Genomic DNA, 16,084 nt, shown 5'->3' with positions numbered 1-16,084 from the left:
ATGTGATATGACGGACTGTCATCACAACCCCAAACTTGAATCATTCCTTGTCCTCAAGGAATTCACTTGTAATGTTGACAATCGACAGTAAAATAACAATTACCTGATCAAGCGATAGTACCCAAAAGTTCATCTCCCTACTAGCTAAAAATGAGCTAGTTTGACTTGCTTGCATCCACCATACATAACTCTACTCAACAATTTGATAAGGGTTCACACACAGTCGACATGCAGTTCTACATATTACCATACGCTTGAAAAGTTTCTAAACGTCAATCAAAATCAATGTCAATGCACACTTTGAGGTCTTAAATGGTTATAACGGGGCTTAGGTGAAGGTGCGATAATATTTGGATAAGTAGGCAACACAAAATTTTGAGTTAGGCAATCCTACGGAAGTTAAAGCACAAATTCAATCTATCATTCACCCTTGGAACAACAATACTTGCAAGGGTACTAGAGATTATTTATAACAATTGGGACAATCGAGTTTGAAGTTACTCGAATTTTCAATGTTTTGTCCCTTTTTCATTCTATTCATTTTTTTTTCTTCTTCTTTGAATACACCATTTTAGCATATTGTTCATGATAATGTTCTTTCTTTATCTCTAGTACCCCACCCCAAACTTAATTGGTTGTAAATTTCAATAGCAACCCCAAACTTATTATTTAGCAACATTCTACAATGCCTAACTCAGAAAAACAATTTGGGATAAATCCTAAAAGTCTCTAAGCTTGTAATGTAGTTTGTCACCGAACAAAAAGATCTAGACCTACCGGCTCAATTTGGCTAAAAAGAGGATAAAATTTCAATTAAAATCAGGGTAGGCTTCAAAAGGCTTACATGACCAAGCACTTTTGCCTCAGTGTGTATATAACAAAGATCAATCGACAGTAAAGAAACAATGCAAGTTCTAGAAATGTAAATGCATGGAACACTATATAAGTAAATTCAAAAAATAAAATTTGGCCATGAACCTTACAGTGTTAGATTTCTGGGAGTTGTGACTACCTATCACACATGTCGTACACTTCGCCTTTGAAATACAAGTCACTACCTCCTTATGAACTTTTGGAATACCACTTGAACAAGCAATTGTTACAAAACTGGAAAAAGTCAACTAACAAACAAATTCGTCAATAATAAACAAGTTCAGATTCAATTACATAACAGGGGGTACAACTGAGTTATCCAAATAAACAACACAATGATTAAAAGTTCAACTGACACAACTGACATCTGACAAATACGAGTGATTGTAAAAGAACTGATGTGGACTTTGATTTTTTTTTTTTTCCGTCCATCTTTCCACTTTTTCTTTCCTTTGTTTTTTTTTTATATGTAAAATAAAATGCAATAAAAAAATAAAATAAAAACAATACCTGAGCGGATCTAAGATCCGATGGGTTGCCTCCCACCAAGCGCTTTCTTTTACGTCATTGAGCTTGACGCTTCAACACTGTTAGGGTGGCAAAAATGATAGAAGGAATATATCACCCTTCTTCTTCCTCTTGTTTGGTAGGAATTCCATGAACTTAGCACAAAGAATCAGATACTCCCATGCACTCACTTTTGATCTTTTGGAATTTAAGCTCTCCCACCTTAGAGAAGGACGTGCATCCATTTGCACACGAGTTATTTCCTTAACCTCCGTTGGTTCAGATTTCGAACAAATATCAACACTCCTCACTTTTGGACTTTCTTCCACCACAACCTTGTGACATTTTGTCTCCATCTTAACCAACTTCCTTTGAGACTCATGTGCCTTCTCAACAAGATCACCACACTGAACATCAAACTTCTCAAATGACACTTGATTTGACACCAATAAATCATCTAAAATATTTTGAAGTTGAGTATTGTAATCGATGTTGATCACCTCTTTCTTCCCTTCACAATCACTACCTAGTTGATTCGCCTCACAACGACCACAACTCTCATTTAATAACGAGATTTTACTGTCCAAACATTTGATCTTCAAAGATAGCATATATTTGATGCATTGGTCTGGCTATTATTAATTGAATATTTTCTGGAATGGTTGAATTGGTTTTGAGGAGTCGTTGTATGTCATATACATAAATATGCATTAGTTGAGTTGTATGTAGATATACACAAGGGGGTTAGTTGCATAAGCATAAAAGTGGGAGAGCTTCGGCTCTGGAACGCCTTGTCGTTCAAAGCGGTGGAACACTAGTTGTTCAAAGCGGTGTTGAGCGGTGAGGACTTATGTCCTGATGAGAATGCTTTAACCATTCGACAGCGGTGTGGGTCACGGCCCTGAATACGGTACCACATGCATAGTTGCATTTATTGAGGAGTCTTAGAGGGGTGTCATGTCATTACATGAGTTGTTATTGTTGATTGAATTGCTATAACTGGATGATTGTTGTTGATTATGAAATACTTATGCCTATTGAATAATCATTGTTATTGTAGGGTGTTAGATTCAATTGAAGTTATTATATATTATTTTTATTGACTGAGAATCTCACCCCTTCTGCTTGAAAACGTTGCCCTTCCTATGGGTAACTTGCAGGTGATCCTGAGTAGTAGGTGGTGGCTCAAAGTGTCTAGGGCTCTGATACGTGGGATGGGATTTTTAATGTTTCTTTCATTCCTATGTATCAAATTTTGGATAATGTTGTTGTAGCCCTATGATTGTTTGGATTTTCTGGTTGAGGCTTTTACGCCAAGAATTTATTCGGAGAATTTAATTGGTTGTTAATGATGAGATAATATTTCCGCTACAGACTTAATGATGTTTATTTTAAATAGATTTTTATATTCTATTTGAAATGATTATTTATGAATGAAATGTGACATGCCCGTTGGGTTTTCTCTGATATCGGATTATTATTATTATTTAATTGATTTTGGGAAACGGGGTGTTACAAATTGGTATCAGAGCAGGTTGGTCCGTCCGGCCAAGTAGTAGTATCGTGTTGAGCCACCTAGGATAGAGTGTCAAACTCTAATGTTGTTTTGTTGTTGTTCTGAATTGTTATTTCTTATGTAGAACTTTGAAATGGCTGGTCGTAATGATGCTGTTATCGCTGCTGCACTTGAGGCTGTTGCTCAAGCTGTAGGACAGCAACCAGCTGCTGCTAACGGTGAAGTGAGGATGCTGGAGACCTTCTTGAGGAACCATCCCCCAGCATTCAAGGGAAGGTATGACCCCGATGGTGCCCAGATGTGGCTTAAGGAAGTAGAGCGGATTTTCAGGGTCATGCAATGCTCAGAGATACAAAAGGTGCGGTTCGGGACGCACATGCTAGCAGAAGAGGCGGATGACTGGTGGGTAAGTCTGTTACCTGTGCTTGAACAGGATGGTGCGGTGATTACTTGGGCTGTTTTCAGGAGAGAATTCCTGAATAGATACTTTCTGGAGGATGTCAGAGGTAAGAAGGAGATTGAATTTCTAAAGCTGAAGCAGGGTGACATGTCTGTCATAGAATACGCTGCGAAGTTTGTGGAACTTGCTAAGTTCTACCCTCACTATACTGCGGAGACAGCTGAATTCTCCAAATGTATTAAGTTTGAGAATGGCCTGAGAGCTGATATCAAGAGGGCTATTGGATACCAGAAGATCAGAAACTTCTCTGAGTTGGTAAGTAGCTGCAGAATCTATGAAGAGGACACGAAAGCTCATTACAAGGTGATGAGTGACCGCAGAGGCAAGGGCCAGCAGAGTCGTCCGAAGCCGTACAGTGCTCCTGCTGACAAGGGAAAGCAGAGATTGAATGATGAGAGGAGGTCCAAGAGGAGAGATGCTCCTGTTGATATTGTTTGTTTTATGTGTGGCGAGAAAGGCCACAAAAGTAACGTTTGTACCAAAGATGAGAAGAAGTGCTTCAGGTGTGGTCAGAAAGGACGCACGTTGGCTAACTGCAACTGGGGTGATGTTGTTTGTTATAATTGTGATGAGGAGGGCCACATCAGTTCACAGTGTACTCAGCCAAAGAAGATTAAAACCGGTGGGAAAGTGTTTGCGTTGACTGGTACGCAGACTACTAACGAGGAAAGGCTTATCAGAGGTACTTGTTTCTTTAATAGTACTCCTTTAATTGCTATTATAGACACTGGTGCTACTCATTGTTTCATTGCTTTAGAATGTGCATATAAATTGGGTTTGATTGTATCTGATATGAAGGGAGAGATGGTTGTTGAGACTCCAGCTAAGGGTTCAGTGACTACTTTTCTCGTTTGTTTGAGGTGTCCTATATCTATGTTTGGTAGAGATTTTGAGGTAGACTTAGTTTGTTTACCGCTGACGGGAATGGATGTTATTTTTGGAATGAATTGGTTAGAATATAACCGAGTTCATATCAACTGCTTTAGCAAGACGGTGCATTTTTCTTCTGCGGAAGAAGAGGGTGGAGTTGAATTCTTGACTACGAAACAGATGAAGCAGCTAGAACGTGATGGAATTCTGATGTATTCTTTGATGGCATCCTTGTATTTGGAGAATCAGGCTGTGATTGACAGGTTACCAGTGCTGAATGAATTTCCTGAAGTTTTTCCTTATGAGATTCCAGATGTGCCACCGGAGAGAGAGGTTGAATTTTCAATTGACCTTGTTCCAGGAACGAAGCTGGTGTCGATGGCACCGTACCGTATGTCGGCTTCTGAGTTAGCTGAATTGAAGAATCAGTTGGAAGACTTGCTTGATAAGAAGTTTGTAAGACCGAGTGTTTCACCGTGGGGAGCGCCTGTGTTGTTAGTAAAGAAAAAGGTTGGTAGTATGAGGCTATGCATTGACTATCGTCAGTTGAATAAAGTTACGATAAAGAACAGGTATCCACTTCTGAGGATTGATGACTTGATGGATCAAATGGTGGGTGCAAAGGTTTTTAGTAAGATTGACTTGAGGTCAGGTTACCATCAGATCAAGGTGAAGGATGAGGATATGCAGAAGACTGCCTTTAGGACACAATACGGTCATTACGAATATAAAGTGATGCCTTTCGGTGTTACTAATGCGCCTGGTGTAACGCCCACTTTCGTTTAATTGTTTAATTAATTGAGTTTAGGCGATTATATTATATTTATATAATATATGCATGATTTTGGTATGTTTTGATGATTTGCGATGATTTAGATGATTTGATTGATAATGTGATAAGTTATGAGTTGAAGGTTTTGATAAGGATATGAGACTTATTTTATTGTTAAATAAAATAAAGATTTGAAAAATATATATAAAATATTTAGTTAAGGGTTGTTTTGAGATTTTAGAGAGTTTTGGGGGAGAAAGTGAGATAAGATAAGATATTAGGAAGAGATATAAATAGGGAAGACCTAATTGTTAGAAAAACTATTTTACGTGAAAACTTTTGGAAAAGGGAGAAAAAGCTTAGAAGGGAGAAGATCAAAGAGAGAGCTGCGATTTCTTCATAACCAGGTAAGGGTGAGACTAATAACTCAGTAATGTTAATTGATTGTAATTCTGATGATTAGTTAGCAAGCTTTAGGATTGAATTGGGGAAAACGAAAACTAGGTCAAATCCCTAGAATTGATGATCAAACGGTAGGAATTGGTTAAATTGATGTAGAAAGTGCTCTTAGACCTTAGATAATGTTTAAGACGAACTATGAGTCTCGCCTCGCGAGTGATGAACATTCATCGCTCGCCTCGCGAACCCTTTTCCCTCGCCTCGCGAGTTGCACAATGCAGCTCGCCACAGCGAGCAACCTTACTCGCCATAGCGAGCTAGGGCAGAGAGCATGTAAGATTTTGCAATTTCGACTTTTTAGTTGGACCTTGAGTGCCTGAACATACCTAGTAATGATTAGGAATGAATGTAGGACAAGATTGAACCTAGAACAACATTAGTTAGGAAGTTGGCTTGTACTCGCCATGGCGAGTAGATACTCTCGCCTCGCGAGCACTTCCAAATTGGAGTGCTTTGAGTGTTTGTGCGATCTGTGTCGCACGTTTTGATCAAGAGTGAACCCCTAATTGGTAATGAAACCTAATGATGACGTTTAATGCAATCTATAAGGCCGTTTAAGATATGTTGTTATTAATTGAGTATGAGTTAATGCATTATGCATTATGTAAGATATGAATGAATAATTATGATGCTAATGAATTGCAATTGATATATTGATATCATCCCTTATTGTGACTTGACTATGCTGCTGCTGTTATTTAACTAAGTGCATAATGTCTATATATGATGAATAAGATGACGTTTAGCTCCAAATTATTGGATGCATATTGATATGATGATTACGATGTTTTGTTGATAGAGTCCATGCATTAGCATTCATTGAGCTTAGTCCTCACCATGATAGGAGCTTTGTCCTCCGCACGATTATTAGGAGCTTTGTCCTCCGCACGTTTAAAGTATATTAATACTTATGATGACGATTGGTACCACATGCATATAAGGAGTCTAAGAGCATTGTCGCATTGTGGTGTCTAAGATACTATGTTGTTGATGATGATTGAATATGTGATTACGTGATAATTGCTTATCAAATATGAAAAGTTGTTTAAGATTGATATGATGTTAATTATGATTCAAATTACTTTGATTAATATTATTTTGTTATGAAATCTCAATCCTTCTGCTTGAAAATGTTGTCCTTCGTATGGGTAACTTGCAGGTGATCGTGCTTAGTGTGAAGTTGCTGTCGTGAGTGGCCTCTCCTTCACTGTGTCGTCTAGGTCGCTCTGATACGTAACGGGATGGGGCTATACGTTATGCATGCTTCGTTCTATTACGTGCTATTTGTGATTACGTGCCAAAGCGTTTTATGGATTATAATATAATTTCCGCTGCAATGTTTAAGTTATTTGGTTAAATTGTTATTTAACTGTTTTGGATTATGTTAAATGTGATATCCCGTTGTTTATGATGTTTACTTTGATAAATGTTTAGAAATTTTTATGTTGGGAAAACGGGGTGTTACACCTGGTGTGTTCATGGAGTATATGAACAGAATTATTCATGCCTATCTGGATAAATTTGTGGTTGTATTCATTGATGACATTCTGATTTATTCAAGGACTGAAGAAGAGCATGCAGAACATCTGAAGATTGTATTGCAAGTATTGAAAGAGAAGAAGTTGTATGCCAAATTGTCGAAGTGTGAGTTCTGGTTAAGTGAAGTGAGTTTTCTTGGCCACATTATTTCTGGTAGAGGTATTGCAGTGGATCCTTCAAAAGTTGATGCAGTATCACAATGGGAGGCTCCGAAGTCGGTGATAGAGATCAGAAGTTTCTTGGGTTTGGTTAGTTATTACCGCAGGTTTATTGAGGGATTTTCGAAGTTAGCATTGCCGTTGACTTAGTTAACCTGTAAGGGTAAGTCTTTTGTATGGGATGCTCAGTGTGAGAGTAGCTTCAATGAGTTGAAGAGAAGGTTGACAACTGCTCCTATTTTAATTTTGCCTAAGCCGGAAGAACCGTTTGTTGTTTACTGTGATGCGTCTAAGCTGGGTTTAGAAGGTGTTTTAATGCAAGATGGTAAGGTGGTAGCTTATGCTTCTAGGCAGCTGAGGGTACATGAGAAGAATTATCCTACTCACGATTTGGAGTTGGCTACGGTGGTTTTTGTTTTGAAGATTTGAAGGCACTACTTGTATGGTTCCAGATTTGAAGTGTTCAGTGATCACAAGAGCTTGAAATATTTATTTGATCAAAAGGAGTTGAACATGAGGCAGAGGAGATGGTTAGAGCTGTTGAAAGATTATGATTTTAGTTTGAACTATCACTCGGGTAAAGCCAATGTGGTTGCAGATGCGTTGAGCAGGAAGGCATTGCATATGTCGGCTATGATGGTAAAGGAATTTGAGTTGCTTGAACAGTTCAGAGACTTGAGTCTGGTTTGTGAATTAACACCTCAGAGTGTGCAGTTGGGTATGTTGAAAATTAACAGTGATTTCTTGAGTAGTATCCGAGAAGCACATCAAGTGGATGTCAAGCTGGTTGATTTGATTGTTACTGGTAATGGCACTGAAGATAGTGACTTCAAGGTTGATGATCAGGGTGTGTTGAGGTTCAGAGGCAGAATTTGTATCCCCGACAATGATGAGTTAAAAAAGTTGATTTTGGAGGAAAGTCATAAGAGTAGCTTGAGTATCCATCCGGGAGCTACGAAGATGTATCATGATTTGAAAAAGTTGTTTTGGTGGTCTGGTTTGAAGCGTGATGTTGCTTAATTTGTGTATGCATGTTTGACTTGCCAGAAGTCTAAGGTCGAACATCAGAAGCCTGCAGGGTTGTTGACACCGTTGGATGTACAGGAGTGGAAATGGGATAGCATTTCTATGGATTTCGTGACAAGTTTACCAAACACTCCGAGGGGACATGATTCTATATGGGTTGTGGTCGATAGATTGACGAAGTCGGCGCACTTTATTCCGGTAAATATCAGTTTTCCGGTAGCTCAGTTGGCGGAGATTTATATCCGGGACATTGTGAAGTTGCATGGTGTTCCGTCGAGTATTGTGTCAGACAGAGATCTGAGGTTCACTTCTAGATTCTGGAAGATTTTGCAAGATGCTTTGGGCTCGAAATTAAGGCTGAGTTCGGCTTATCATCCTCAGACAGATGGTAAGTTGGAGAGGACGATACAATCTTTAGAGGACCTACTGAGAGTGTGTGTACTCGAGCAAGGTGGAGCTTGGGATAGTCACCTACCGTTGATAGAGTTCACCTACAACAATAGCTATCATTCGAGTATTGGTATGGCACCGTTCGAAGATTTGTACGGTCGGAGGTGCAGGACTCTTTTATGTTGGTTTGAGTCAGGAGAAAGTGTGATGTTGGGACCAGACATAGTTCAGCAGACTATAGAAAAGGTTAAGTTGATAAGAGAACAGATGAAAGCGTCGTAGAGTCGACAGAAGAGCTATCATGACAAACGAAGGAAGGACCTTGAGTTTCAAGAGGGAGATCATGTGTTCTTGAGAGTCACCCCTATGACGGGTGTAGGCCATGCGTTAAAATCTAAGAAGTTGACTCCAAAGTTTATTGGCCCATATCAGATATCTAAGAGAGTTGGGACAGTGGCATATAGAGTGGGTTTGCCACCTCATCTTTCGAATTTGCATGACGTGTTTCATGTGTCGCAATTACGGAAGTATGTACCGGATCCTTCGCATGTTATTCCTAGAGATTGTAACACCCCGTTTTCCCAATATAAAATTTCTTAAAACATTTATCAGAGTAAGCATCATAAACAACGAGGTATCGCATAAAACATAAACCAAAAGTCTGTTAAATAATGATTTAACCTTCAACGATTTATCTTAACAATGCGGCGGAAAATATAGTTCATAAACATAATCATTTTGGCACGCAGGCCCCAACAAAGTATCTCAAAAGAGTTAATCAAAACAGAAATTATCATATAACCCCATCCTGTTACGTATCAGAGCGACCTAGACGACACAGTGAGGCAAGGCCACTCACGGAAGCAACTGCACACTAAACACGATCACCTGCAAGTTACCCGTACGAAGGGCAACATTTTCAAGCAGAAGGGGTGAGATTTCATAACAAAATAATATTAATCAAGTAATTCGAATCATAATCAACATTAACATCATATTCATTCTTAAATAACTTTACATAATCATATAACAAGTATCACGTATTTACGTATTCACATAATCAATCGTTATCAACAACATGGCATTATGGACATGACAATGTGACAATGCTCTTAGACACTTTATATGCATGTGGTACCAATCGTCATCATAAGTATTAATATACTTTCATCGTGCGGAGGACAAAGCTCCTATAAATCGTGCGGAGGACAAAGCTCCTAATAATCGTGGTGAGGACTAAGCTCAATGGAATGCTATGCATGGACTCATATGAACAAATCACCGTAATCAACATATCAACATGCATCCAATAATTTGGAGCTAAATGTCATCATTTCATCATGTATATATACACTATGCACTTAGTTAAATAACAGCAGCAGCATAATCAGGTCACATAACAGGATGATATCATTATATTATTAGCACATCAATTGTATCATAATTAAACTTTCATATCTTACATAATTGTACCATACATTAATCATACTCAATTAATATCAACATATCTTAAACAACTTTACAGACTGCATTAAACGTCATCAATAGGTCTCATTATCATAAGGGGTTTCACTCTTGATCCAAACATGCGACACAGATCGCACAAACACTCAAGACACTCAAATCTGGAAGTGCTCGCGAGGCGAGAGTTCTTACTTGCCGTGGCGAGTACCAAACAATTCCCAAACTAAAGTTGTTCTGGGTCTAATCTTGCCCTACATTCATTCCTAATCATTACTAGGTATGTTCAGGCACTCAAAGGCACTCAAGGTCCAACTAAAAAGGTCGAAACACAAAAGCTAACATGCTCTCTGCCTAAGCTCGCGAGGCGAGGAAGAGTTGTTCACCGTGGCGAGCGATACCAGAAACACTCGCGAGGCGAAAGGATAGAGCTCGCGAGGCGAGGATCATAGCTCGCCGTGGCGAGCGATGAATGTCGCTACGGCCAGGTTTCCTAAAATCACAAAAATCTGTCGATCCACATGGTTCTAAGCCTAGTATTGATTCCAAAGTTGATCCTAAACATAATCTAAGGTCCAGGAACACTTTTTACAGCAATCTAATCAATTCCTACCGTTTAATCTCAAATTCTAGGGATTTGACCTAGTTTTCGTTTTCTCCAATTAATCCTAATTCTTGCTAATTACTCATCAGAATTACAACAACTAATATTACTGAGTTATTAGTCTCACCCTTACCTTAAATTTGCAGAAAATCGCAACCCTCTTGGTCTCTTGCTCCTCTCTAAGCTTTTTCTCCCTTTTTCCAAAAGTTTTCACGTACAATTAGTTTTTCTAACAATTAGGTCTTCCCTATTTATATCTCTTCTTAATTACTTATCTTATCTCACTTTCTCCCCCAAAACTATCTAAAATATCAAAACAGCCCTTAAATAAATATTTTATATTATTTTCAAATCTTTATTTTATTTAACAATAAAATAATTCTCATATCCTTATCAAATCTTCCAAAACTCATAACTTATCACGCCATCGATCAAATCATTCAAATCATCGTAAATCATCAAAGCACACCAAAATCATGCATATATTATATAAATATAATATAATCGCCTAAACTCGATTAAATAAACAATTTAACGAAAATGGGCGTTACAGAGATGATGTGCAAGTTAGAGACAACCTTACGGTGGAGACCTTACCGTTGAGAATTGATGATCGAAAGGAGAAGTCTTTGAGGGGTAAAGAGATACCGCTTGTGGGAGTCGTTTGGGGTGGAGCGACTGGTGAAAGTTTAACTTGGGAGCTGGAGAGTAAGATGCGGGAGTCGTACCCATAGTTGTTTGTTTGAGGTAATATTTCGAGGACAAAATTCTCTAAGTTGGGGAGAGTTGTAACGCCCTAGTAGTTATTTTATTTTATTTTGATTTATTTGGAGTCTCATACGTGATTTTATATGATTTTTGGTGATTTATGTGGTGTGTGCATTTTATTATATAGTTTATTATTATAATAATTAAAATAAGTGGAAATTAATATTATTTTAGAAATTAGGGAGTTAATTAGGATTTAATAAAAATTAAGGGATTTTAATGAAAAAGGGGGAGTTATAGTTTTGGGAGTTAGGAAAAGAAAAGGTTAGAAGCAGTTTTACGTGAAACAAGTTTTGGGAGAGAAAAACCAAGCCAAGGGGAGAACAAGAGCAAGAGGGGATCGATTTTGCTGTAGCTTTGTTTGTGCAATTGAAATCCAGGTAAGGGTGAGACTATCTCTCAATAATCATAATCTATAATTTCTGAAAATTGACCCAATTGCATAGTTTTTGGAAGATAAATTGAGGGTTAGGGTTTGATGATGATTCTGAAGGGAAATGGGTAATGATCATGTTAATTCTGTTGTAATGTGATGTTCAGAATGAAAACTTAATCTATGTTGTTGCTGTGAATCATAAACTGATTGAAAATATGATTGATTGGATAAATTGATGAATATTGGTATGATGGTGGAATGATCTGTATTTGTTGTTGTTGATGGCTGTTTTATGTTTCCTTTAGATGCCTAGTTGTATATAGGACCTGTAAACATCTGCTGGAAAACATTTTGGGTGATCAGGGGATTAAAATTGGGTTTTTGGAGTGAGAAAAGGTCTGAAATCATAGGTTTTTGCACTGCCCAGATGATTGGTCGCTTAAGCGAACATTCAAGCAAGCTGCCCAGAATGCGATTTTGCCCGTTCTCTTAAGCGAACAGTGAGCGAACTGGTAAGCGAAAATTAAATTTGATTCTGCCAAGGATTCGCTTAAGCGAACCGTAACCGATGTGATTGTAAAAGAACTGATGTGGACTTTGATTTTTTTTTTTTCCGTCCATCTTTCCACTTTTTCTTTCCTTTTTTTTTTTTATATGTAAAATAAAATGCAATAAAAAAATAAAATAAAAACAATACCTGAGCGGATCTAAGATCCGATGGGTTGCCTCCCACCAAGCGCTTTCTTTTACGTCATTGAGCTTGATGCTTCAACACTGTTAGGGTGGCAAAAATGATAGAAGGAATATATCACCCTTCTTCTTCCTCTTGTTTGGTAGGAATTCCATGAACTTAGCACAAAGAATCAGATACTCCCATGCACTCACTTTTGATCTTTTGGAATTTAAGCTCTCCCACCTTAGAGAAGGACGTGCATCCATTTGCACACGAGTTATTTCCTTAACCTCCGTTGGTTCAGATTTCGAACAAATATCAACACTCCTCACTTTTGGACTTTCTTCCACCACAACCTTGTGACATTTTGTCTCCATCTTAACCAACTTCCTTTGAGACTCATGTGCCTTCTCAACAAGATCACCACACTGAACATCAAACTTCTCAAATGACACTTGATTTGACACCAATAAATCATCTAAAATATTTTGAAGTTGAGTATTGTAATCGATGTTGATCACCTCTTTCTTCCCTTCACAATCACTACCTAGTTGATTCGCCTCACAACGACCACAACTCTCATTTAATAACGAGATTTTACTGTCCAAACATTTGATCTTCAAAGATAGCATATATTTGATGCATTGGTCTGGCTATTATTAATTGAATATTTTCTGGAATGGTTGAATTGGTTTTGAGGAGTCGTTGTAATTATGGAGTTGTATGTCATATACATAAATATGCATTAGTTGAGTTGTATGTAGATATACACAAGGGGGTTAGTTGCATAAGCATAAAAGTGGGAGAGCTTCGGCTCTGGAACGCCTTGTCGTTCAAAGTGGTGGAACACTAGTTGTTCAAAGCGGTGTTGAGCGGTGAGGACTTATGTCCTGATGAGAATGCTTTAACCATTCGACAGCGGTGTGGGTCACGGCCCTGAATACGGTACCACATGCATAGTTGCATTTATTGAGGAGTCTTAGAGGGGTGTCATGTCATTACATGAGTTGTTATTGTTGATTGAATTGCTATAACTGGATGATTGTTGTTGATTATGAAATACTTATGCCTATTGAATAATCATTGTTATTGTAGGGTGTTAGATTCAATTGAAGTTATTATATATTATTTTTATTGACTGAGAATCTCACCCCTTCTGCTTGAAAACGTTGCCCTTCCTATGGGTAACTTGCAGGTGATCCTGAGTAGTAGGTGGTGGCTCAAAGTGTCTAGGGCTCTGATACGTGGGATGGGATTTTTAATGTTTCTTTCATTCCTATGTATCAAATTTTGGATAATGCTGTTGTAGCCCTATGATTGTTTGGATTTTCTGGTTGAGGCTTTTATGCCAAGAATTTATTCGGAGAATTTAATTGGTTGTTAATGATGAGATAATATTTCCGCTGCAGACTTAATGATGTTTATTTTAAATAGATTTTTATATTTTATTTGAAATGATTATTTATGAATGAAATGTGACATGCCCGTTGGGTTTTCTCTGATATCGGATTATTATTATTATTTAATTGATTTTGGGAAACGGGGTGTTACAACCCTCACCTTGTCTGCCTCAAAGAAAAAGAGAGTAACATCTAAAGTCACTACAAGAAAGATGAAGACTGTATCGAAGGGTATATTTGAGGTTGCGCTATCTGATCTACGTGAGAAGGGAAACCCTCATATAGCTACTGAGGAATGTATCAACAACCAGATTTCGAAGAACACTGATAATGCAGAAGTTCTCAGGACAGCTCCTGATGTTGTTGCACCTGAACATGAAAAAGGTAACTCCAATGTCTCTCTGATTTCTGATATACTTGAAGCAGGTGGAAAGCTAATATTAGAGAAGTTGAATAATGTCATAGATAGTGTTGTTTCCATGGATATGGATTTTTCTAATGACGGTAAGAAGGCAGACATTGATTTTTCTGCACAAGAACATGAGATTACTCTGAATGTTGAGCAACATGTTGAAACATCTTTGAGTAATCCTGATAACCATGAGAATGTTGATACCATTGGTGAAGATAAGAACCTTGGTTCTAAGACTACTAAAGCAGAGGCAGTGAACTCTGAAAATACTATTTGTAGTACTCACTCTAAAGGAAATAAAGCATCTAGGGAGGAGACTAAATAAGATCTAGTGAATGATGAATCAAGTCAGGAGATTAACTCAGATAAGGGAGCTCATTCTGAACATTCTACTAAGAAATCTGCTCCTGAGGAACAGGAACATGATAGTATTGAGGCTGATCTAGAAGAAAATGTGTATGGGAATAAAGGTGATGAAGATATGGTGAACATTGATGATATTATCTCTGATGATACGCCACTTGCTGAAAGAGAAGTTGAAAGTGTAGCCAAGAGACTAAGGAGTAACAAAGGAAAGGCGGTCCTTACTAAGGCGGAAACCACCAAAACTAAGACAGTTGGTGTAGGTCCTAAGAAAGGTTGGAGTAAGGTGAAAGTGAGATCAACTGCTGGGAAGACAAGAAAGAGGAAGGTTGTTTCATCTGATGAATCTGAATATGATATTGAAAAGGATATTCTAAACATCATTCCATCTGCTTCAAGAAAGTCTGCTGGGAAGAAAGTTGTAGAGACCATTGCGAATGTACCTATTAACAAGGTGTCTTTTCACCTACCTAAGAATGCACAAAGATGGAGATTTATCTATCATAGAAGACTGGAAATGGAAAGGGAACTGAGTGAGGAAGCCATCAAAATTAAGTATGTGATGGAGCTTATCCAAAAGGCAGGACTCATGAAGATTGTGAGCAATCTGGGGGAATGCTATGAGAAGTTGGCGAAAGAATTTCTAGTAAATGTTTCTGAAAGCTTTGACAATCCTCTGAGTAAGGAGTATCAGAAGGTATATGCGAGAGGAGAATGTGTAAACTTCTCCCCAAGTATTATCAACTGGTTCTTGGGAATTAATGAAGAAGAGGTTGCTGAACTAAAGGTGTCTAACAACCAAGTATGCAGAGAAATCACTACTAATCAAGTGAGAACCTGTCCAAAGAGAGGAAAGACTTCTGGTAAACTCAGTGTGAAGTATGCCATACTTAATCGGATTGGTGCAACCAACTGGGTTCCTACTACCCATTCATCTGACATTGCAACAAGTCTAGGGAAGTTTATTTATGCTACAGGAAAAAAGACCAGGATGAATGTTGGAAAATACATCTTTGATCAAACTATGAAACATGCTAAAATATATGCTTTGAAGTTTCCTATCGCCTTCTCAACACTGTTGTGCAGTATAATGCTTGACCAACGCCCTGGGCTTCTCAACTTTGATGATCTTCCACAGAAAAATGGAATCTCCACTTACTATACATCACAAGATTTTTGGTAATCATCGTGTTCCAGACATTGTTGAAACATCTGGAAATGTACCTGCTGTAGGGCTGATGACAAAACAGGAGATTGTGGCTGCACTCAAAGAGACATGTGTATTGCTGGATGAAAGGAAAGCTCAGTTTGAGCTGATGATTCACTCCCTGGAAGGAGAATATGCAGATGCAGATGTACAAGCAGAGAATGAGAAGGATGAAGAAGCTCATGATGCTGAGGATAAAAATGAAGATGGTGCTGAAGATTCTGATAGTAGTTCTGAGGTTGCTGACTAA

The 16,084-nt window shown here is 38.1% G+C and overlaps 1 protein-coding gene across 1 annotated transcript; it reads left to right on the top strand.

Moving 5' to 3' along the window:
- The first annotated feature begins 14,064 nt into the window (after positions 1–14,064).
- Positions 14,065–16,084, top strand: LOC25490604 (uncharacterized). The gene is made up of 3 exons (XM_024778778.1): positions 14,065–14,539; positions 14,630–15,712; positions 15,825–16,084. The coding sequence occupies exons 1-3, from the start codon at positions 14,065–14,067 to the stop codon at positions 16,082–16,084; spliced, it is 1,818 nt and encodes a 605-aa protein (XP_024634546.1).

This window comes from Medicago truncatula, chromosome 3 (genome assembly GCF_003473485.1).
Source record: "Medicago truncatula cultivar Jemalong A17 chromosome 3, MtrunA17r5.0-ANR, whole genome shotgun sequence".
Taxonomy (NCBI): Eukaryota; Viridiplantae; Streptophyta; class Magnoliopsida; order Fabales; family Fabaceae; genus Medicago; species Medicago truncatula.
The sequence above is the reverse complement of the archived record's forward strand: the minus strand, read 5'-3'. Positions and strand labels throughout refer to the sequence as shown.